The sequence below is a fragment of the Gorilla gorilla genome, chromosome 16 (assembly GCF_029281585.2).
Source record: "Gorilla gorilla gorilla isolate KB3781 chromosome 16, NHGRI_mGorGor1-v2.1_pri, whole genome shotgun sequence".
Lineage (NCBI taxonomy): Eukaryota > Metazoa > Chordata > Mammalia > Primates > Hominidae > Gorilla > Gorilla gorilla.
Window position 1 is genome coordinate 102939205 of NC_073240.2, and position 23083 is coordinate 102962287.

Consider the following 23083-nt stretch of genomic DNA (forward strand, 5'->3'; position numbering starts at 1 on the left):
TAATAACTCAGGATGAAGGGGAAAGTAAAGATATTACAAAAAATGAAAAAGCAAGCTAAAGACCAGGGTAAAATATTTGCAGATCATATATTCCTCCAAGGGCTAGTATCTAGAATATATAAAGAATTCTCAAAACTCAACAGTAAGAAAACAAATCACTCAATTAAAAATGAGCAAAAAGACTTTGGCAGACTTTTAACCAAAGAGGATAAATGAATAGCAAATAAGCACATGAAAAGATGTTAACATTATTAGCCACTAAAAAAAATGTAAAATCAAAAGATAATGAAATACTACTACACACCTATTAGAACTGCTTAACAAACAAAACCTGACAATATCAAGTACTGGCAAGGATGTGGAACATCTGGAACTCTTTACACATTGCAGGTGAGAATGCAAAATGCTGCAGCTGCTCTGGAAGACAGTTTGGCAGTTTCTACAAAGTTAAATATTTAATTATCATATGACCCATTCCCAGTTATTTAACCTAAAGAAATGAAAACTTCTATTCACACAAAAACCTATACACTAATATCTACAGCAGCTCTATTCATAATTACCAAGAACTGGAAGCAACCCAAACACCCTTCAATGAGAGATTGGATCCACAATGGCACACCAGTCAGTGATAGAAAGGAACAAACTATCAATACTTGCAGAACCATGGATGAATCTCCACAGCACTGTGCTACGTGAAAGAAGCCAGTCTCAGAAGGCTCGATACTGCATGGCTCCGTTTACATGACATTCTGGAAAGGGCAAGACTATGGTGATGGGGAGCTCATTAAAGGTAGCCAGGGGTTAGGAGTAGGAGGAGTGTGTGACTACAAAGGAGCAGCACAAGAGAACAACAGAATCATAACCATCAAGCTGTACACACAACACACACACACACAGAGTTAATTTTACTGTATTTTTTTTTTTGGATTACTAAATTATGTAAAATATATTTTTTATTTATTTATTTATTTTATTTTATTTTTTTAATTATACTTTAAGTTTTAGGGTACTTGTGCACATTGTGCAGGTTAGTTACATATGTATACGTGTGCCATGCTGGTGCGCTGCACCCACTAACTCGTCATCTAGCATTAGGTATATCTCCTGATGCTATCCCTCCACCCTTCCCCCACCCCACAACAGTCCCCAGAGTGTGATATTCCCCTTCCTGTGTCCATGTGATCTCATTGTTCAATTCCCACCTATACGTGAGAATATGCGGTGTTTGGTTTTTTGTTCTTGCGATAGTTTACTGAGAATGATGATTTCCAATTTCATCCATGTCCCTACAAAGGACATGAACTCATCATTTTTTATGGCTGCATAGTATTCCATGGTGTATATGTGCCACATTTTCTTAATCCAGTCTATCATTGTTGGACATTTGGGTTGGTTCCAAGTCTTTGCTATTGTGAATAATGCCGCAATAAACATACGTGTGCATGTGTCTTTATAGCAGCATGATTTATAGTCCTTTGGGTATATACCCAGTAATGGGATGGCTGGGTCAAATGGTATTTCCAGTTCTAGATCCCTGAGGAATCGCCACACTGACTTACTGTATTTTTTTTAAAGAAGTTGTTGGTTTACAGTGATAAAATTGCCTTTTTTTCCCTGCTTTTTCAAGAAAACATCTCATCCTTAAGACACAGACCCAATGCCAGCATTTTGTGAAGTCTTCCCCCTGTAACTCAGGGAGAGTCAGCAGCCTGGATCATATTTTCATGGAACTTTGTTCATATCTCTACTCTCATGTTTACTTATCTTCCTCCCCCTACTAGACCAGAAAATTCAAGTTGATTCCCAACTGGATTATGATCAGGTAAACAAATATATATTGCGTGTATAGCACATATACTAGATATTCACTAATGTTTACTTTTGCATTGCTAATACTCAAATTACAAAAAACTAGAATATTAGTACTATAATATTTATCACATTCAATCACTCACCTAACATACGTGAGATTAAATCTAATAGGCAGTTGGAAGTCCAGCTGAATTGTAGCACATTGATGGTATCTGCCAATAGCATCCTTGATTTTTATGTCAATCTACAAATTAAATAACGTTTGCTTAGAGAGAGTATTTATTTTTCTTTTACATTTTGCTGTTTTGAAGCATGTGGTCGACTCACTTTAGGGCCATAAAATGCTCCATCTCCTGGGTTCATTTTCCACGGTTCTCCAAAGTCCATCAAGCTGTTCTGCAGTTGCTTTTTCAAAAGAAGAAAAAAGATACAATTATACATTGTATCTTTTTTTTTTTACATACAGCTCACAAAAGTTACTATAACTCTTCATTACAGTCTATGTTAGTTCAACATATATTTATTGAGCATCTTTTACATTCAATAAACTATTGAGCAGGGACTACACAGAGATGATTAAAGTGGCACCTGCTCTCAAAGAAACATAAACATTTCAACTGGGGAGAAAAGATCATTTATAAATTGTTCCAGTGAATTCCAGGTAAGCATTAGGGAGGGGTCGCTTTTGGCCCTCCTCCCAACACAGGCCCCCTGTGCCCTACACATCAACCAGCTTCTGCCTCCTGGTGACGGGCCTCCACACATGAAAAAGCAGGAAAGCCTTGATCACACTCCCTCTTCCACTCTGAGTTTGGGTGGGTAAGAAGGCCAAGAGGGCAGGCCTCACTACTTCCTTTTTGCCTTTCCTTCACCTCTGCACGTGTCTGGGAGGGTCACTTATAATTTATAGGGGTGTGGAAGCATGAGGCTCCACTTTTGTCTTCAGCCTAAGCCACTACATGCCTTCAACTTAGCTTGTAGTGAAGATGTTCCACATTGAACGTGAGGGTGCGAGTGTGTATTAATGAAAAATTTCCCAGAGTCTTCCAGTATTCCCGTGAATCCAGCTGCCCTGGGAAGCACGTGGGCATTCCTAAGTCCTTGGCCAAAAGTACTGCCAAAACACGAGCCAAACTCCCATCATCACCTCCAACATACGGGTGCCCATGAGGGGGCAGACTTGGGAGTGACATGCCTCATGGGGAAATCAGAGCCGTGGCAGAGTCTTAGGGCCGAAGCTGCCATCATCAAGAAAGGTGACTCCTGGAGTCCTGGCAGCCTTTCACAGGTCCTCAGTCAGGATCTGATCTTGAGAGAGATGAAGATTTTATTCCTGGGATCCTGGGAATGTCCCGCATAGGCCTGATCTTACAGAAGCAGCTTCTTTTCTACTTAGGACCAGAGAACGCCACCCCACGGAGACACTTCCTGGGCCTGGAGGCCGCGCTCCCCTGTTCCACTCTGTTTCTCAAAGGAGAAGGAACACAGGTACATGTTTCCAGGACAAATGAAGCCCTCCTACAGCAGATACCAAGTGATGGAAAGAATTCTGGGGACTCCAAGAAGCTAAAAAGCCAAAGAAAGGCCAAGTTTTGGAGAAGAGGATAAAGCAGGGGTCACTGCTGCTCCTCGGGCCTTGGAGGACACAGGACAGGAGGGCACAGTAGTAGCTGCCAGAGCCGAGAGAGCATCGGATACATGAAGATGTTGTCTCTTTCAAACCATTTCAGACACTTCTGAAGACAAAATATTTCAATGCTCATCTCACTGATTTCCAGGCCAGGGTTAGTTATTGGAGAGAAATATCTCAAAAGTGGAAGCAGGTCCATCCAGTCACACCCCTGGGTGACCTCAGGCTTGGCTGCTAAACTATTTACCCCCATTAATTAAGAAAGGAGCAAAAATGCTGGGACTTCCAGCCTATTCTCCCCATGCCAGGTCTACACCTGGTCCATCCCCTTTTCAGCTCCCCACACCCCACCAAGTTTCAAATGAATGGAGTAATGACAATGATACCAACACCTAACGTCTACTGGGCACTTACATGTGCCTGGCACTATGCCTAACACTCCGTGTAAATTACTTCATTTAAGTTCACCATACCCTCAGGAAGTGGGTGTTATTGCTACATCACCACCACCACCACCACCACCATCGTCATCATCATCACCATTTCATGCTGGATCCTGATGCTTATAGATCTTCTATAATTTACTCATGGAGATAAAGTACTTTCAGACTTTAAAGTCTGGAACAAATGGCTCCAGAGCTGAGCTCTGTGTCCTCATTTCCTCTTCCTGCTTCCACACAGCTGTTAGGTAAACTGAGTCTGCATCCTTCCCAGGGTAGATAGGCTATCTCATTTGGCCCTCTTTGTCCATGCAGTGGATGTGGAAGAAGAGCTTAGGATGGGCACGGGTCAGTGGGGAGGAGAAGGCCCTCCTTAGAGCTCAAGGCTAAACTGCTTCCGTGCAGCCTCTGCTCAGCTTCTGTACCTATTAATCACGTAAAAATAATTGTTATACTATTAATCCAGGGCTTCTCTGATTCTTATTTCTTGTATTGGTGTGTTAAGCTCCCATGAGTACAGCAGTCCCCCTTCTCTGTGGTTTCATTTTTCTCAGTTTCAGTTACCCGCAGTCGACTGCAGTCTGAAAATATTAAATGGAAAATTCCAGAAATAAACAACTCATAAGTTTTAAATTGTGCACTGCTCTGAGCAGCAGGATAAAGCACTACCCTACTCTGCCCTACCTGGGATGTGAACCGTCCTTTTGTCCAGAGTCTCCATGCTGGGTGCACTGCCCACCTGCTAGTCACTTGGGAGCTGCCATGTTTATCAAATCAACTGTGCAGTATCACAGTGCTTATGTTCAGTCACCCTTATTTTCCTTAACCATGGCCTCAAAGCACAAGAGTTGTGTTACTAGCAATCTGGATATGCCAGAGTGAAGCCACAAAACGCTTCCTTTAAGTGAAAAGGTGAAAGTTATCCATTTAATAAGGAAAAAAGAATCCTATGCTGAAGTTGCTAAGAGCTATGGTTAAAAAAAAATCTTCTATCCATTGGGTAAGTTGTGAATTAGTGAAGAAGGAAAAAGAACTTCATGCTAGTTTTGCTGCTGCACCTCACACTGCAAAAGCTCCAGCCACAGTGCATGAATAGTGCTTAGTTAAGAAAAGAAAGGGCATTAAATCCCAGCACTTTGGGAGGCAGAGGCAGGAGGATCAGGAAGTCAGATCCATCCTGGCTAACACGGTGAAACCCTGCCTCTGCTAAAAATACAAAAAATTGGCCGGGTGTGGTGGCGGGGGCCTATAGTCCCAGCTACTCGGGACGCTGAGGCAGGAGAATGGCGTGAACCCCGGAGGCGGAGCTTGCAGTGAGCTGAGATCGCGCCATTGCACTCCAGCCTGGGGACAGAGCAAGACTTCGTCTCAAAAAAAAAAGAAAAAAAGAAAGGGCATTAAATTTGTGGGTTGAAGGCATGAACAGATACGTGTCCTAACCTGATTGCCGTCAATTTGGTGCCATCCAGGTTTTGGGCATCCACTTGGGGTCTTATTCCCATGGATAAGTGGGGACTATTCCAAGAAGAGGAGAACTAACAGGCAGAGCAGGGTGTCTGGCCATGACACCATCCTCATTTTTAATAAAAGTGAACACAGGAAACACACTATATCCTTTGTGTTTATTAAGAAAAAAAAGCAATGTGATGATCTCCTTACCTTGGTTTTGCAAAGCTTAGATGTAACGTCTTCAGGCGTGGGTGTCTTCAGACAGACACAGGGCAGGGCACAACAGGACGTGACTATGAAGGGGACTATGCACATCTACATCTAGACCATGCAGCCCTGGGACTCTACAGTCGGACTAAGATGACTCAACAGGCAATGGTTTAAGATAAACCACACAAACCGAGAGTTACAGCAATCAGAGGATTTCTTTAAAATCCTGGGCCAGCTATTAGTGACCAGCACTGAAGGACTATAAATAAAAGCCAGACATGAACTTTAAGTGTGAAGCAAATGTAAGGTATTATTATCACCGTCACAAAGAAAACGGGATAACCACATTCTACAACCTATATATCTATCTCATAATTTCCAGGTTCAAAATTTCTATTACAAATTATTGCATCCTCCTGTGAAGACTGCAGCCTCTCAGGTGTTTTCCATACGACTAAAATGAAGAGGAATCACAAGGTGTGTCTCTTACCTTCTCAGCCTCATTCCACATCTCAATCTCTCCTAGGAAGTTTTCCGGCCTTGTTGACAGGTTTAATTGAAAGGAGAAGCCAAATGTTGAGTAAACAGATTGCAAAAACTGCAAACACCCCTTTATTTCTTCTTCAATCTGAAATCGAAGCAAATGAAACATTCAAATAGAACATCAAATTCATTTATGTTTTAAAAAATAAAATTCTTCATGTCAGACAGAAATACAGCATGTTTTTAATGGAGTACAGTTGATGATCCTGTTTTGGCTGTTTATCCAATCCTGAGTTGAACCTTCGTTTGAGTGCCAGGCACGTGCAGGGAATGGAGAAGGAGTAGGCGAGGGAACCATACTGTGAAAAGGCAGTGCCACGCACAGGAGAGCGGCACAGAGGGGCTGCCCAGAGGAAGTGAGACTGAGCTGCAGCAGGGGACAAGCAAACGCTCTGCATGGAGTGGAAGCTCAGGAGCTCTGTGAGCAGAGGACACACTGAGCTGAAGGCTCCGTGGACAGAGGAGCAGACTAAGTCGGGGGGCTGCATACGATGGGCTGAAGGGCAGAGGGGCAGTGTGGTAGGTGGGCAGGGGCCAGAGAAAATTAAGTGCTTTCAAAGCCAGGCGAATGTATGGATTTTTTAGGCTGAGAACAATGGGGAGGCAATGAAGGGTTTTTTTTGTTTTGTTTTGTTTAAGCAGGGGACTAACATGACTCAATGTGTTCTTTCACAGTATGTGGAATGAACTGGCAAGATTAGAAGACAGCCCCATCAGGAAGCTGGCTGAGTCAATTAGGAGCAAGATGGCGGTGGCTTAAACCAGAGAGAGGCAACTGAAATGCAGGGAATTTGATGAATTTGAGACATCAAGTCTTTCATTCATTAACTGCAATGGCTAGTTTTTTGTTTTGTTTTGTTTTTTGAGACAGTCTTGCTCTGTCACCCAGGCTGGAACGCAGTGGTGTGGTCTTGGCTCACTGCAACCTCTGCCTCTCGGGTTCAAGCGATTCTCATGCCTCAGCCTCCGGAGTAGCTGGAACTACAGGTGCTCGGCTAATTTTTGTATTTTTTTTTTTTTTTAGTAGAGAAGGGGTTTCGCCATGTTGGCCAGGCTGGTCTCCACTCCTGGCCTCAAGTGACCCACCTGCCTCAGCCTCCCCAAGTGCTGGATTATAGGCGTGAGCCACTACACCCATTTTTTTTTAAGTTCCTGGGTACACGTGCAGGATGTGTAGTTTGTTACATAGGTATATGTGTGCCATGGTGGTTTGCTCCACCTATCAACCCATCACCTAAGTATTTAGCCCAGGATGCATTAGCTATTTATCCTGATGCTCTCCCTCCCTCCTCTTCCCTCCGACAGGCCCCAGTGTGTGTTGTTCCCCTCCCTGTGTCCATCTGTTCTCATTGTTCAGTTCCCACTTATAAGTGAGAACATATGGAGTTTGGTTTTCTGTTCCTGTGTTAGTTTGCTGAGGATAATAGCTTGTGATGGCTACTTTTAAGTGTTAACTCGACTGAGCTAAAAGATGCCAGACAGCTGGCCACCCTTACGACATTTATTTCTGGGAATGCCTGTGAGTGTGTTTCTCGAAGAGATGAGCATCTGAATCAGTGGAATTGGTAAACACCTTCCACCCTCACCAATGTGGGTGGGCCTCATCCAATCTGTTGAGGGCAGGAATAGAACTCAAAGGCAGAGGAAAGGCAAATTCTCTCTCTTTCTGACTTGGGACATTTATTTTCTCCTGTTCTCAGACACTGGAGCTCCTGGTTCTCAGGCCCACCAACTCTGGGACTTACACCAGCTCCCTCCTTTGCTCACCCCACTGAGGCTTTTGGCCTTAGACTGGGAGTTATACCATCAGCTTTCCTAGTTCTCCAGCTTTTTTTTTTTTTTTTTGAGACGGAGTTTTGCTCTTGTTGCCCAGGCTGCAGTGCAATGGCACAGTCTCAGCTCACCACAACCTCCACCTCCCGGGTTCAAGCAATTCTCCTGTCTCAGCCTCCTGAGTAGCTGGGATTACAGGCACGTGCCACCACGCCTGGCTAATTTTATATTTTTAGTAGAGACAGGGTTTCTCCATGTTAGTCAGTCTGGTCTCGAACTCCCAACCTCAGGTGATCCACCCACCTCAGCCTCCCAAAGTGCTGGGATTACAGGCGTGAGCTACCATGCCTGGCCTTTCTCCAGCTTTTAATTGGCATATCATGGGACTTCTTTTTTTTGGGGGGTCATTTTTTTTTTTTTTGAGATGGAGTATCACTGTCACCCAGGCTGGAGTGCAGTGGCATGATCTCGGCTCACTGCAACCTCTGCCTCCCAAGTTCAAGCGATTCTCTTGCCTCAGCATCCTGATAGCTGGGATTACAGGTGTGTGCCACCACACCGAGCTAATTTATGTATTTTTAGTAGAGATGGGGTTTCACCATGTTGGTCAGGCTGGTCTTGAACTCCTGACCTCATGATCTGCCTGCCTCAGCCTCCCAAAGTGCTGGAATTACAGGCATGAGCCACCTCACCCAGCCTGGGTCATATTTTTTAATCTACTATGTCAATCTCTTTTAATTGGATTATTTAGACCATTTACACTTAATATGTTAGGGCTTTACACTGCCTTTTTGTTTCCTTCTTGTCTTCCTATGGATTACTTTAACATTTTTTTGGAATTCAATTCCAATTTATCTATAGGTTCTCTTAGTGTATCCCTGTCTATAGCTTTTTTTTTTATTGGTTTCTCTAGGTATTATATAACTTATCAGTCTAGATATTGTCACTTTACCAGCTCAGGTGAAGTACAAAAACTTTTATTCCCTATACCTTACCCCATTTATAGTATAATTTTCTTAAACATTTCTTGTACATACATTTAGAACATCAGAAAGAACATGTGATTTTTACTTCAATGATCAAACATAATTTAGAAAACGCAAAAGGAGAAGGAAAATATATTGTATTTACCTGTTTTTATTTTCACAATCTTTTTCTTCCTAAAGTTCCCTGATTCCTGTTTTCATCATTTCCTTTCTGTTTAGAAAACTTCCTACAGCCATTCTTTTGGTGGGTCCAATGTCTTGATTTCCCCTCAATTCCTGAAGGGTATTTTCTTTAGACATAGAATTCTGGGTTGAAAATTCCTTTTTCTTTTTTTCAGCACTTTAAAAGTATTGTGCCACTTCCTTCTGGCCTCCAGGATTTTTGTTTTTTAATGAGAAATTGCTATCATTCAAATTGTTTTTCTCTTTAAAGGTAATGCATCATTTCTCTCTCATTGCTTTCAAGCTTTTCCTTTGTCTTTAGTTTTCAGTTTACTATGATGTATCTTGGTGTAGGTTTCTTTGAGTTTATCCTGAACAGTTTTCTTGAATCTGTAGATGTCTTTTGCCAAATTTGGCAAGTTGTCAGCTATTATTTCTTTGAGTACTTTTTCACTCCCACCTTCAGTCTCCTCTCCTTCCAAAATTATGATGATATGAATGTTAGATATCTTGTTATATCCCACTGTTCTCAGGCTCTGTTATTTTCTCTTTCAGTCTGTTCTCTCTCTGTTTTTCAGATTGCGTAATTTCTGTTCTTCTCTTTATGTCTGTCTTCACCATTCTGCTCATGAATCTATTCACTGAATATTATATTTCTCAGTTCAAAATTTCCATTTGGTTCTTCTTTACATCTTCTATTTCTTTCCTGAGATTTTCTATTTCTTCGCTGACTTTGTAATTTTTGTTTGTTTCAAGTGTGTTAGTAATTGCTCATTAGTTAGTAATTGCATTTTTATGGTGGTTGCTTTAAAATCTCTGGCAGATAATTGTAACATCTTTTGTTATTTCAGTGTTACCGTTCATAGATTGTCTTTTTAAATTCAAGTTGAGATTTTTCTTGTTCTTAGCATGATGAGTGATTTTCAATTTCTTAAACCTGGACATTTTGGGTTTTATAGTAAGCCTCTGGATCTTAAATGTTGTTTTAGCTGACTTCCACTGACACTCTTCCAGCAGAGGGAGGACAGTACTGGACAGTTACTGGCAAGTGGGAAAAGCAGTCCAAGCTCCTTTTAGAAAGGAAGTAAGGGGAGAGGAGCTCCTCGTTACTTCTGGGTTGCACGGTTGTTCTAGCCCCCCCTCCATGGCCTTTACTGCACACAGAAAGCATGGCCTCATGACCAATTGGCAGTGAGAAAGTCTTATCTTTCCACTAGACGTCTTCTGACACTACTCAAGCAGGAGTGGAAGAGGCACCTCATTACTTCCAGGGGAGGGCAAAAGTCCAGGCTCCCCACATAGTCTTCACTGACACTGCTGGGTTGGGGGAGGGGGATGGGATCTTGTTAATGCAGGAGTAAAAGTCCCAGCTTCCTAATAAGCCTTCTCTTACCCATTCCAACAGGTATTGAGGTACTTATTTAGAGCCTGCTGAGAGTTAAAATATAAGCTCCTCAATCAGCCTTAGCTGGCATATAAAGGGCCACAGTTTTTTCTGTGGTGTCTGGTTGAAATATAGTAGATATTGTCTACAACTTTTCTATCTTTCTAGGCTGCCCCTTTCCTAGTCCTTTGGCTACAGCAAGCAGACTTCTGTTGGCCTGTTTTATTGATGCCTGTCGGCATCTGTTGGTTGCCAAGTCTGGAATATATGTGGCAAAACAAAACAAAACAAAACAAAACAAAAACACCTAAGGAACTCACTACCATGTTGTTTCTTAGGTCCTGATGTCCATAGCCAGTGTGCCTTTTTTCTCATCACCTTTCAGAGTCTCGTGTTTGTTTTATATGTAATATCCAAGGTTTTTACTTGTTCTTAGAGGGAAGGAAAGGGAAAGCACCTGCTTCATCTTCCCCAAAGCAGGTCTTTTTTGCTCATTGTTTAACTGGGTTGTCTGTTTTCTTATTGAGGTTTGAATATTTGTTAAGTATTCTGGATTCAAGTCCTTTATTTGATATATGCCTCACAAATATTTTCTCCCAGTCTGTAACCTGTCTTTCCTGTCTCTGATCAATATTTTTTGAAGAGCAGAAGTTTTAAATTTTGAGGAATCCAATTTATCAACTTTTTTCTTTTATGGATTGCCCTTTGGTGTCATATCTGAGAAATCATCACCTATCACCTAATCACAAAGATTTTCCCCAATTTTTATTCTAGAAGTTTTGTATTTTTATGTTTGACATTTAGGCCTGTGATTCATCTTAATTTTTTCATATGGTATGAGGTATGAATCCTCATACCTCATGTTTTGCATATGGATACACAATCATTCCAGCATCATTTGTTGACCATATTACCTTTCCTCCATTTTATTGCCTTCGAATCTTAATTAAAAATCAGTTGTCCATATATTTGTGTCTATTTCTAGACTCTGTTTTGCTGATTTATCTATCTAGACCAGCATGATTACTGTAGTTTCTCATAATTCTTGAAATCAAGCATAGTGAGTCTTCCAAATTTGTTTTTATCTTTCAAAGTTCTTTTGGCTATTCTAGGTTCTTGTGCTTTCTATACGAATTTTAGAATCAGCATGTCAACTCTTACAGGGAAAAAAGGTCACCCCGTCTCTACTAAAAATACTAAAAATTAGCCGGGCGTGGTGGCGGGTGCCTGTAGTCCCAGCTACTCGGGAGGCTGAGGCAGGAGAATGGCGTGAACCCGGGAGGCGGAGCTTGCAGTGAGCCGAGATCGCGCCACTGCACTCCAGCCTGGGCGACAGAGCGAGACTCCGTCTCAAAAAAAAAAAAAAAAAAAAAAAAAAAGAAAAAAGGTCTGCTTTGGTATTGACTGGGATTGTACTGACTTTATAGATCAACTTGGGGATAATTGATATTTTAATAATATTTAGTCTTCCAAACCACGAACAAGGTATATTTCATTTATTTAGGCCTTCTTTAAATTTATCTCAGCAATGTTTTAAAGTTTTCACTGTATAGGTTGTGTATGTATGTATTACTCAGCTTGGGCTGCCAGAACAAAAATCCATAGGCTGTGTGGCTTAAATAAGAATCATTTATTCTTCACAGTTCTGCAGGCTGGGAAATCCAAGATCAATGTGCCAGCTGATTCAGTTCCTTGGTGAGGGCTTTCTTCCTAGTTTGCCAATGGCTGACTTCTCACTGTGTCCTCACACGGCAGAGAGAATAAGGAAGCCTCTGGTATCTCCTTAAAAGGGCACTAATCATATCATGAGGGCTCCATCTTCATAATCTCATCTACACCTAATTACTTCCCAAAAGCCCCATTTCCAAACACCATCACATTGGGGGTTAGGACTTCAACATATAAATTTTGGGAGTCACAATTCAGTCCATAGCAACATATTTGTCAGTCTTATCCCAAAGTACTATCATACGTTTTGAGAAGCTATTATAAATTGTTTCTTATTTGCAATTTCCAAGGGTTTATTATTATGAAATGCATATACAATTCATTTTTGTATGTTGATATTCCATACTACAATTTTTCTAAATTCACCTTACTTCTAATAGCTTTCTGTAGATTCCATCTGATCTCTACATAGATGATTATGTCATTTACAAGAGTTTTAATTCTTTCCAATCTAGGTGTTTTTTATTTCTCTTTCTTAACTTACTGCATCAGAAAGAACCTGCAGTACTATGATCAGAGAAGTAATGAGAGAATCCTTACCTAATTCCTGATTTTAAGAGTAAAGCATTTGACTTTCACTATTAAGTATGAGGTTAGCTGTAGGTTTTTCATAGAGGCCTTTTATCAGGTTAAGAAAGTTCCCTTCCATTCCTAGTTTTGAGAGTTTTTATGAGATATGGATGTAGAATTTTGCCAAATACTTTTCCCTGCATCTACTGAGGAGATAATATGCTTTTTGTCTTTTTGTTTATTTTCTTTTTTTTAGTTTGTGAATGTGGGGAATTACAATGATTCATTTTCTAATGTTAAACTACCTTTTCATTCCTGGGATTCAGTCCATTTGATTAAGATGTCCTTCTTAAAAAATTACTAGATTTGACTTACTAAAATGTTGTTTAAATTTTTTGATTTTACATTCATGAGAGATGTTCAGTAGTTTTCTTTTAATTTCTTTGTCTTATTTTTCTATCACAGCAATATTAGCTTCATTAGCTTCATGAGGTGGTGAAGCTTTCCTCCTCTTCAATTTTCTGGAAGAGTATCTCTAGATTGGTATTATTCCTTCTTTAATGTTTGGTAGAATTCACCAGTAAAACCATCTTGGCCTGGAGTTTTCTGTGTAGGAAGGTTTTTAACTATCAATTCAATTTCTGTAGTAGACACAGGGCTATTCAGATGATCTACTTCTTCTTGAGTAAAGTTTAATAGTTTTGTCTTTCAAAGATTCATCCATTTCATCTAAGCTGTCAAATGTATGAGCATAAAGTTATTCATAAAACTGCCTTATCTTTTTAACAGCTAAAGAATCTGTAGTGATGACATCTGTCTCATTCCTGACATTTTTATTTGTCTTCTCTTTTTTCCCTCATCAGTCTGACTACAGGTTTATCAATTTTATTGATCTTCTCAGAGAACCAGCTTTTATTTTTATTCTTTATTTTCCATTTCGGTGATTTCTACTCTGCTCTTTCTTATTTTCTTTCTTTTGCTTCCATTACATTGGGTGTAATTTGTTCTTCTTTTTCTATCTTAAGTAAAAGCTAAGTCATTGATTTTTCTTTTCTAATGCAGGTATTCAGTGCTATAAACATCCCTCTACCACTTAAATCGCATCCTACAAATTTTGATGTGTTTTTATTTCATTTGTTATATAAAATTGTCTAATTTTCCTTTGGATTTTGTGTTATCTATTTTTAATTCTATTGTGGTCAGTTAGGATTAGGGTTAAACATTAGGGTTAATTAAACATTTTGTTTTAATTGCATCCCTTTCAACTCATTGAGACTTGTTTTATGGTCCAGAATATGGTCTATTTTAGTAAATATTCTATGTGCAATTTCAAAGAACAAATACTCTGATCCTTTTGTAGTTCATAAGCGTGATGACTGGGTGTACACACGTGTAAGATGTACCTCCCTCACACCTCGGTACAACATTGGCATATTACCCACCCCACATGAAGCACATTGGATACAACACTGGCACATTACCCATCCAACATGAAACCAAAGAATGTATATTCTGCTGTTGTTATATAAACATCAATTAGGTCAAATTGTTTGACAGTGAAACTTTGCATGGCAATTTTAACTTGAATTAACACAAAAACTTGAAAAAGTAGATTTTAAGTTCTAGGCAATATTGAAAAACAAAACATCCAGAATTCCACCAAATCCCTTAAAATACTCCACTTAATGGAATTTAGGTTAATAAAATCACTGAAGGAATATATTTCATGTCAAGAGATGATTAATCTATTGACCTAATTTAGAGAATCACAGCAGGTTAGAGCTGAACGAATCTCAGAGACTAGACCAAACGTCTATGTTTCAGTAACTCTGAAAGAATACAAGATGTGTTCGGGGCTTCACACTGAATTTGTGACCACCTGCTTCACTCTGTGTTATTGTTTACCTGCTCCACTGTGCAAAAGATGTGAGCATCGTCCTGCTGGAAGCGCCTCACTCTGGTCAAGCCGCTGAGAGTCCCCGACAGTTCATTTCTATGCAGAACTCCAAAATCAGCAAATCTAATAGGCATTTCCCTCCAAGATCGTGGACGATGGGCAAACATTAGACTAGAAAAGATGTGGTAACACACAGCTTTTACACAGCACAGAAATATTAAATAATTATCTAAATATAAAGAAATTACAATTAAGCCTCAAGATTCATAAACTCCTTATTCTAGTTCTTAGATCACCAGGTTAAAAAAAAATTCTTCCACAAATTAGTGAACCTTGCATTTACATCACTGCAGCACTCTGAGAAAGAAGCTTGTCTATTATCTCTTCCCAGAAATTCTGTTCCCTCCCCTTATCCACACAGTGAATCACCATTTACTGTTTATGATTCATTTCAAAGGCTACTTCTTAAATGAAGCCCTCCTAGACATTTTCCAGACAGGGCTAGGCAGTTTCTCCTCACGTTCCTGGAACACCTCAAACATGCCATCATTATGGCACTGGTCTTTTTATAACAGATTGTCTACATGCATGGCCCTGCCCACTCTGCTCATGAGCTCCATGAGGGAATGGTTTGTGTCTTAATCACCTCTGCACTTCTAGTTCCAAGCACAAAAAGCACTCAACTATGTTCTCTGTTGAATGAAAGACTTCTCTCCTGCAGAAAGCACTCCTAGCTTCCATATCCCATTGCCTCTAAGCCACCGTAGTCTTGCTTTCTTATTCTGAGGTGTAAAAAGACAAACTTAAATTCTCTACTTTCATTATAAAGTACGAGGCTATAAGGATGCCTTTGAGAAAATGAGTTAAGAAATTGTTAACACAAGTGTTTTACAATGCAAAACACTAGCATAGCTTCTACCTTCTGTTTAGAAAGAGAGGATACAGAATGTTTACATACCAGTGTTCCTAAAATTAAAGTTATGTATATTTTTTACATGACATCATCATAAAGTTAAATTTCTTCTCATCTTCACTTAAAAGGGCAAAGAGCTTTCTTCAGTGTTCAGTTACCGGTTTTAATAATTATCTTCTAGGTAAATTTACTTGAAACTATGTATGTTGATAATACAAAAACTACGATTGTTGGGATTGTTTTTTGTGGACAATTATGCCTATTCAGTTTCAGTTGTACAATATGTTTGTCTTACAAGGTTGAATTTGCATACCAACTTTATGATAATTAGTCTTTCACAGAATCGAAGACAGCATTGATTGTAAAATGTATCTTCATTTTATGTGCTACAAAGAAAGAAAATAACCTATTAATTAAATTATGATATAATGCTAAGATGCCACCAACTATAAGATGCATTTCAACTTCAGAAATGTTGAAATGTGGAAGAAAAATGGTATCTTGGAATCAGTGAAATCCAGAAACCCATTGATTATGACCTCATTGATCTTGTTATAATCCACCCAAACAGTATGAAAGAACTAAATATTCTGCAAATATGAACATTTGAAGTGCATTACTATAAGAAAGACAAATATTATAAAACTTATAAAACTGACACATAACATTATCCTTTAATCAGCACAAAAAAATGCAATGGTTACCAGCTAACATCCCATATCTGCCAAAGATCAAATGTAGTTTCAAAAGTAAATCCATTCTCCAGAATGAAACAACTTAGTAAAAATTAGTAATCACCACTCTTCAGATTAAAGGGACTCTTTCATTCCACAAAGCATTAAAAGCTAATTGTGACGAAGCGTGCTATGTGCTCTCATGAAAAGGTCTGCTTCGCTTTTAATACTCACCAGTGCCCTGGACAATTCATGGGTTTGAGGGCAAAAGTGTCCTTTTCAATCTCAAAGGTAAACATGTTCTCGCTGTAATGCTGCCAGTGGCCCGAGGCTTCCCAGAGTTTACTGTTGTACATATTGGGAGAGAGCACCTCCGTGAAGTCCCGTTTGTGATATTCCTCCTTCAAGATACATGCATTCAACATTAAAATCTGCTAGGGCAGATCACAATTCCATGCAAAGTAACACTATGAGCAAATATTTTCAAATTGGGCTCATGTCCTATATTAATTCATGATTAATGTACCCTCAGTTTTAGGTGTGGTGGTTTCCGGATCTTGAAAGAAAGATTTACATATGCTTAGTATAATTTCTATTGAGTATATTTATTTTATAGCATATAACAGTATATAGTATATAATGTTTTAGTTCTTTGAAAAGTAGTAATTGAAATACAATATATATAGAAACTCACTGTAACTACTCCAAAGTCCTTCTAGATAAACAGGTTTTTTCCTATTATTTAAGATGCAGAAAAAATTTATAATTTAATAAGCCTGAATGCCATGTTGCATGTTATAATTTTGATTTATTTAGTTTTAAACAGAAATAAGAATTTTAGTGTATAACGATTTAAGTAGTTGATATTATTAAGTCTATGAGCTGGCCTCTCTCCCTCCCTACCTGTTAACAGCTTCCCTAATGGAATTACTGGAGACAGGAGAAGAGAGTTTTTTTCCAAGCAAAGTTTTAACTTTATTTAAACTTTCTTTAAAAACAAAACAATTAGGTGATCTTTGTTGGATAAATATTTTATGTGCACTTTCCAAAAATGCATATTCTGCTGTTGTTTTACAAATGTCAATTAGGTCAAATTGTGTTGACAGTATTTGATAGGGACCCTTTGCATGACAGTTTTAATCTGGATGAACACAAAAACCTGAATAAGTAAGAATTCTGAGAATCCTTAGGTTCTCAACATTGTAAATCACTTAATGGACATCTGGCCCAAATCTAGAATGCCATATATACTTTGAGCAAATTCGAAAAACTGTTTTCACAGCTAAAAAAACATAAAACATAACATTTTAAGATTACTAACAATGGTTTTAGGAATGTTGTCTGTTATTCTTCAGCAGGGCATCTTGGCAGTCCAGGGTAGACAGCTTAGGTCTCGGCCATTCAGTGAGCTGCTTTACCTATCCTTTGTTTTTACTAAATTAGAAAACCTTAACAGGTAGGGTGTGGTGGCTCACGCCTGTAATCCCAGCACTTTGGGAGGCCAAGGTAAGTGGATCACCTGAGGTCAGGAGTTTGAGACCAGCCTGGCTAACATGATGAAACCCCATCTCCACTAAAAATACAAAAATTAGCCAGGCATGGTGGCGCACACCTGTAATCCCAGCTACTCAGGAGGCTGAAGCAGGAGAATCGCTTGAACCCAGGAGGTAGAGGTTGCAGTGAGCCAAGGTCACGCCATTGCACTCCAGCCTGAGCAACAAAGTTAGACTCCATCTCAAAAAAAGAAAGAAAATGTTTAACAAAATGATGTCATTAAGAATGGCAGTGATTATTGGCTATTTCAGATGGTTCCATATATTCAGATTAAACAAGGTCCCAGAAATTAAGGGTGAGTGTGTGTGTGTGTGTGGCAGGGTGTGTGTGTTCACTTTTACTAAAAACTACTTTTAAAGTCTAGCTCAGGAGATACTGCTCAATGCATTTTTAATTCACTCTGAATGCAACCATGTTAGGAATGCATGTCTTCTTGAGATGTTTAGAAATGATTTTAAACTATCCCTGCAATGGACTGAATGTTTGTGTCTCCCCCAAAATTGTGATATTGATACCTTAACCCCAAGGTGATGGTATTAGGAAGTAGGGCCTCTGACAAGTGATTAGGTCATAAGGGTAGAGCCCTCATGAATGAGATTAGCGTCCTTATAAAAGGATTCGCAGAGAGCTCTCTGGTCCTCTTTCTGCCATCTGAGGTTACAAGAAGTCAGCAGTCTGCAACCTGGAAGAGGGCCCTCACCAGAACCCAACCATGCTGGGACCCTAATCTTAGACTTACTGCCTCTAGAACTGTGAGAAATACCCTTATGTTGTTTATAAGCTACCCAGTCTAGGGTACTTTGTTATAGCAACACAAACTAATGAGTATAATCCCTATGAGATGAAGTGTCAACAACTATTCTATTTTTACATAAATATATAGGAGATATCTATATATAAGATATTATGCTGCTGTATCTCTCCATATTGTGATATACAAATTGTTTTGTCTCTCACACACACGTATAAATAACAGAGAGATAAAGCAAACTGGCAAAATATTACCAACTGATGAATCCAAATGAAGGAAATATGGATGTTCATTGCATTGCATTTTAGTTTTTCTCTAGATTTGAACTTTTCAAGAGAAAAAGTTGGGGAGTAAAATATGTCTCACGCCATGCCATTAATTTCTTTCTCTAATGGTGGGAAAGAGTAAACTCTCAGTGATTGAGCAGTTCACAGCTCAGTCCAGTCTCCTGAAGAAATCCAGATAACTTATCTGGAACATTAAAAATCATATTTCATCCCGGAAATAATAGTTTAGGTTACTGAAGGAGCTGAATCTCTACCCATACCTAGTGATCTGGCCACTTAAAAACATCTAAATAGCTTCTAAGAATCAGTGTCATAAAATTGTTTTCAAGTAATTTCTCATTGTAAAAAATAAGGCAATTCCACATAAACAGCTCCTTTCCAAAACCCCATTAAAATAAGAGTAAAGAAAGTTTTTATAAGAGCATAAATCTACCAGGACAAAGAAAATAGGAGAGAAGATGAATGCTATAATAATTTAGAATCTGCAAAGTAGGTGATCAAGTGTTAATTGCCTCAGAAGACCTAGGAAAGCCAAAACTAAATTGGCAGTGGGAGAAATCCAGAAGCAACCTGCTTTAACTGGGTATAGATTTCTAGGCTTCGCATTACTAAGGCATTGTTCCTGTCTTCTGTTTTTCAGTGTTTCCACTGAAAATTTCAATGCCATTCAGATACCCAGTCCTATGTCTGTGGCTTTTTTCTCTCTGGAAACATTTAGGATATTTTCTTTATCCTTGGAGCTTTGGAATCTTTCGATAACATGTTTTGGTGCCCAAAGTATGTTTTCACCAAAAACTGAGACATGCTTGGGAGTTGAGATTGTCCGTTGCCCATTACGGGCTCCCTTTACTATAGAACTGATAGGCAGAAAAGGACTTACTACCCTTGATCCCAATTACTTGGGGAAAGACTTACTACCCTTGATCGCAATTACTGGGAGAAGTCGTATTGCTTACAATGGAGTAAGGAGGACTGTGTCTGGAATTCAGTGGGGAGCCTTCGATATCAACACATCTAGCAACAACCATCAGTGGGAGCCCCGAAACCCCACAAAGAGCATTACTAAAAACCTGGATCCTAAGGACAGCCTGGGGCCATCCACTATTATTGGTTTAATTGTATTCTCCAAGTAAGATATTTGGAAGTCCTAACTCCTAGTACTTCAGAATGTGTCCTTATTTGAAAGTAGGGTCTTTATAGAGGTAATCAAATTAAAATGAGATCATTAGGGTAGATCCTAATACTATACGGCTGGTCTCTTTATAAAAAGGAGAAATCTGGACACAGAGACAGATGCACACAAGGGGAAGACAATGTGAAGACACGCAGGGAGAACATCACGTGAAGACAGAGGATGGGAATGACGCTTCAACAAGCCAAGGAACACTCAAGATGACTGGCAACCACCAGTAGCTAGCAGAAGGCAAGGAAGGACTCCCCCATGGGTTTTAGAGGGAACACAGCCTCGTCAACACCTTGATTTCACACTTCTGGCCTCCAAAACTGGGAGATAATAAATTTCTGTTGTTTTAAGTCACCTAGTTTATGGTATTTTGTTATAATACCCTAGGAAACTAATGCACCCACCAAATAAAACAATGCCCATCTGGGGTGCCACCAGGATAAGGCAAATGTGGAATGAGTGATGGGAAAAGAAGGCTCTGATGTATCAGCTTGGCCCTAGCATCCATCTACAGAGGCTGAAACAGTTACATTTAGTTATGTCTTTTCCTTGCATTCTTACATGAAGGGCACTCATGGTGGCCAATGTCACGATTCAGACTTAGGTGAAACTGAAGTGACATCACCACATGATGACACATCGGCTGATCGGAGTTTGTGGGAGGAAACCAATGTCCTCAGTGTCCTCCAAGCAAAAGGCAAGAATGTGCTGAGAGGCACAGGGGGTGAGCCACGCTTGTTATTCTCCATTTGCCACTGCCTGTCTCACCTCATCTTGGCCCATTTTCCTTCCTTCTCTGCCCTGCACTGTGTTCCCCAAAGCTGACTTCTGTGGGCTCCACAGAAGGCTTACTTGCTGTGATTATTATTTTTTTATTTTATAAAATATATACTTTTATTTTAAACACAATAGTATAATACAACATGCTTAAATTATGTTTCACGTGGAAAAAAAATAAGGTGTATAAAGAAAACCTGAACATTTTCTCTCATTCCACCCTTTACTGCCCTGAAATAATGCTAATGGCCTGGTGTTCCTGTATTTCAACCCTCTCCTCCATGACTGTGAAAACACAAAACACACATACAGGATTTTGTTGTTTTTTGCTTTTACCTATAAAAAGAAAGGATACACTATACATTTACTCTGTCACTTCCAGTTTTCAATGGTGAGGTATACTGAACCCCCTTCAAGTTAGTATGCATAGATGTATTTTTGTACTAACTGCATAGTGCTTTATTGTGTGGACATGTCACAAAGTATTTAATCCTTCTACTATTGAGAAACATTAGACTTTTCATTTTTGAATACTACAAACTATTCTGCAGTAAAGTTTTTTTCTATGTGATTTTAATTGTATATTTTAGATTCCTTTCTAAGAATATTGCTAGGAGTGTGCATTTTTTTCACATTAATATTTATTACCAGATTAATAGCAATTTAAACTTTCTCTCTAAGTATATGATAACTGTTTCCTCACATTTCCTTCAGCGATGAAAATTATTTAATGGGTATCAATCTTTTTTTTTGAAACGGAGTCTCGCTCTGTCACACAGGCTGGAGTGAAGTGGCGTGATCTCAGCTCACTGCAAGCTTCGTCTCCTGGGTTCACACCATTCTCCTGCCTCAGCCTCCCGAGTAGCTGGGACTACAGGCGCCCACCACCACGCCTGGCTAATTTTTTTGCATTTTTAGTAGAGATGGGGTTTCACCCTATTAGCCAGGATGGTCTTGATCTCCTGACCTCGTGATCTACCCACCTCAGCCTCCCAAAGTGCTGGGATTACAGGCATGAGCCACTGCGCCTGGCCAATGGGTATCAGTCTTAGAACTATTACCTCAGTATTTATATATATATATATATTTTTTTTTTTTGAAACAGAGTGTTGCTCTCTTGCCCAGGCTGGAGTGCAGTGGCACAATCTTGGCTCACTGCAGCCTCTACCTCCTGGGTTCAAGCAATTCTCCTGCCTCAGCCTCCCGAGTAGCTGAGATCACAAATGTGCACCACTACGCCTGGCTAATTTTTGTATTTTTAGTAGACACAGGGTTTCACCATGTTGGCCAGGCTGGTCTCGAACTCCTGGCTTCAAGCGATCCACCCCTCTCAGCCTCCCAAAGTGCTGGGATTACATGAGTGAGTCACTATGCCCAGCCTTTTAAATTTTCTTCAATAAATTTTATTACACATATTTGAGATTCACAACATGATGTTATAGGACACAAATAAATAGTAAAAGAATTACCTTTTTTGTGTGTGTGACAAGAGCAGTTAAAATCTAATTACTTAACAAAACTCCCTGATAAAATATAATTTTGTTAACTTTAGTCCTCATGTTCTATATTAGATCTCTGACCTTGTTGATCCTAGATATCTATTTTGTATCCTTTGATCTATATCCCCCCATTGCTTCTCCCCAACCCCTGACCATGGTAAGCACTGTTTAATTCTCTGTGTATGTACCTGAGCTCTCTCCTTTTTTTAGATTCATCAGCTCCCCTGGTTCTTAGGCCTCTGCACTCAGGCTAGAATTACATCTCCAACTTTCTTGGACCCTCAGATCATGGGATTTCTTGGCCTCCATAATCACACAAGCCAATTCCTCATAATAAATCTCTTCTTTTCTATGTATCTTGTTGGTTCTGTTTCTGTGGAGAATCCTGACATGCTAATATACTTTCCATATGGTTTCTGATTGGGTCTGACCAATGGGAAGTTCCAAAGGATTCACAGGGAAGTGGAAGAGAGAGGTCTGGATATTTCTTTCCCTGGTTCTCCCTGCTGTGGGTTTACTCAGGCTCTGGCTGTGTTCTACAGTTACAGCTTCTGTTGCGTGGCCTCTCCTCCATGGCTCCAAGCTCTCTGTGGGTTCTGGTATTACTACTCCATCTCCTCACTTCTCTCCTCCATGGCTCCAAGCTCTCTGTGGGTTCTGGTATTACTACTCCATCTCCTCACTTCTGCAGGCCTAGTGATGGAGGGGAAGGGATTCTTGCTATTGGTAATCCCTGGGCGCTCTATCATCCCTTGTTAGTTACCTTAGCCAGGCCCATATCTCCATAAATATTTCCTTCACTAGACTCTCTTCAGTTAAACCCTTGGAGTGCATCTTTCAGGACTCTCCCTGCAGAAGAGCTGAATGTTTTGAGGCCTGCCATGTTCACAAAGACAAGCTTGGTTTAGAAATTCACTC

The 23083-nt window shown here is 39.7% G+C and overlaps 1 protein-coding gene and 1 non-coding gene across 3 annotated transcripts in view; one reads left to right on the forward strand and one right to left on the reverse strand.

The window, feature by feature from the left end:
- TARS3 (threonyl-tRNA synthetase 3) overlaps window positions 1–23083 on the reverse strand; it is a 71444-nt gene that overhangs the window by 16029 nt on the left and 32332 nt on the right. For both annotated transcript variants that reach the window (XR_004067380.3, XM_004056841.5), the window contains exons 11-15: window positions 16349–16515; window positions 14536–14698; window positions 6035–6172; window positions 2143–2220; window positions 1959–2059 (exon numbers count right to left, since the gene is read on the reverse strand). Coding sequence is in view for 1 of the 2 variants with exons in the window: in XM_004056841.5 (XP_004056889.4) it covers window positions 1959–2059; window positions 2143–2220; window positions 6035–6172; window positions 14536–14698; window positions 16349–16515 (647 nt within the window). In the remaining variant the exon portion in view is untranslated. The remainder of the gene's footprint in view (window positions 1–1958; window positions 2060–2142; window positions 2221–6034; window positions 6173–14535; window positions 14699–16348; window positions 16516–23083) is intronic.
- Window positions 13979–14078, forward strand: LOC115930974 (small nucleolar RNA U13). Its single transcript, XR_004067553.1, has one exon. It is a non-coding gene; the product is annotated as a small nucleolar RNA U13 (small nucleolar RNA).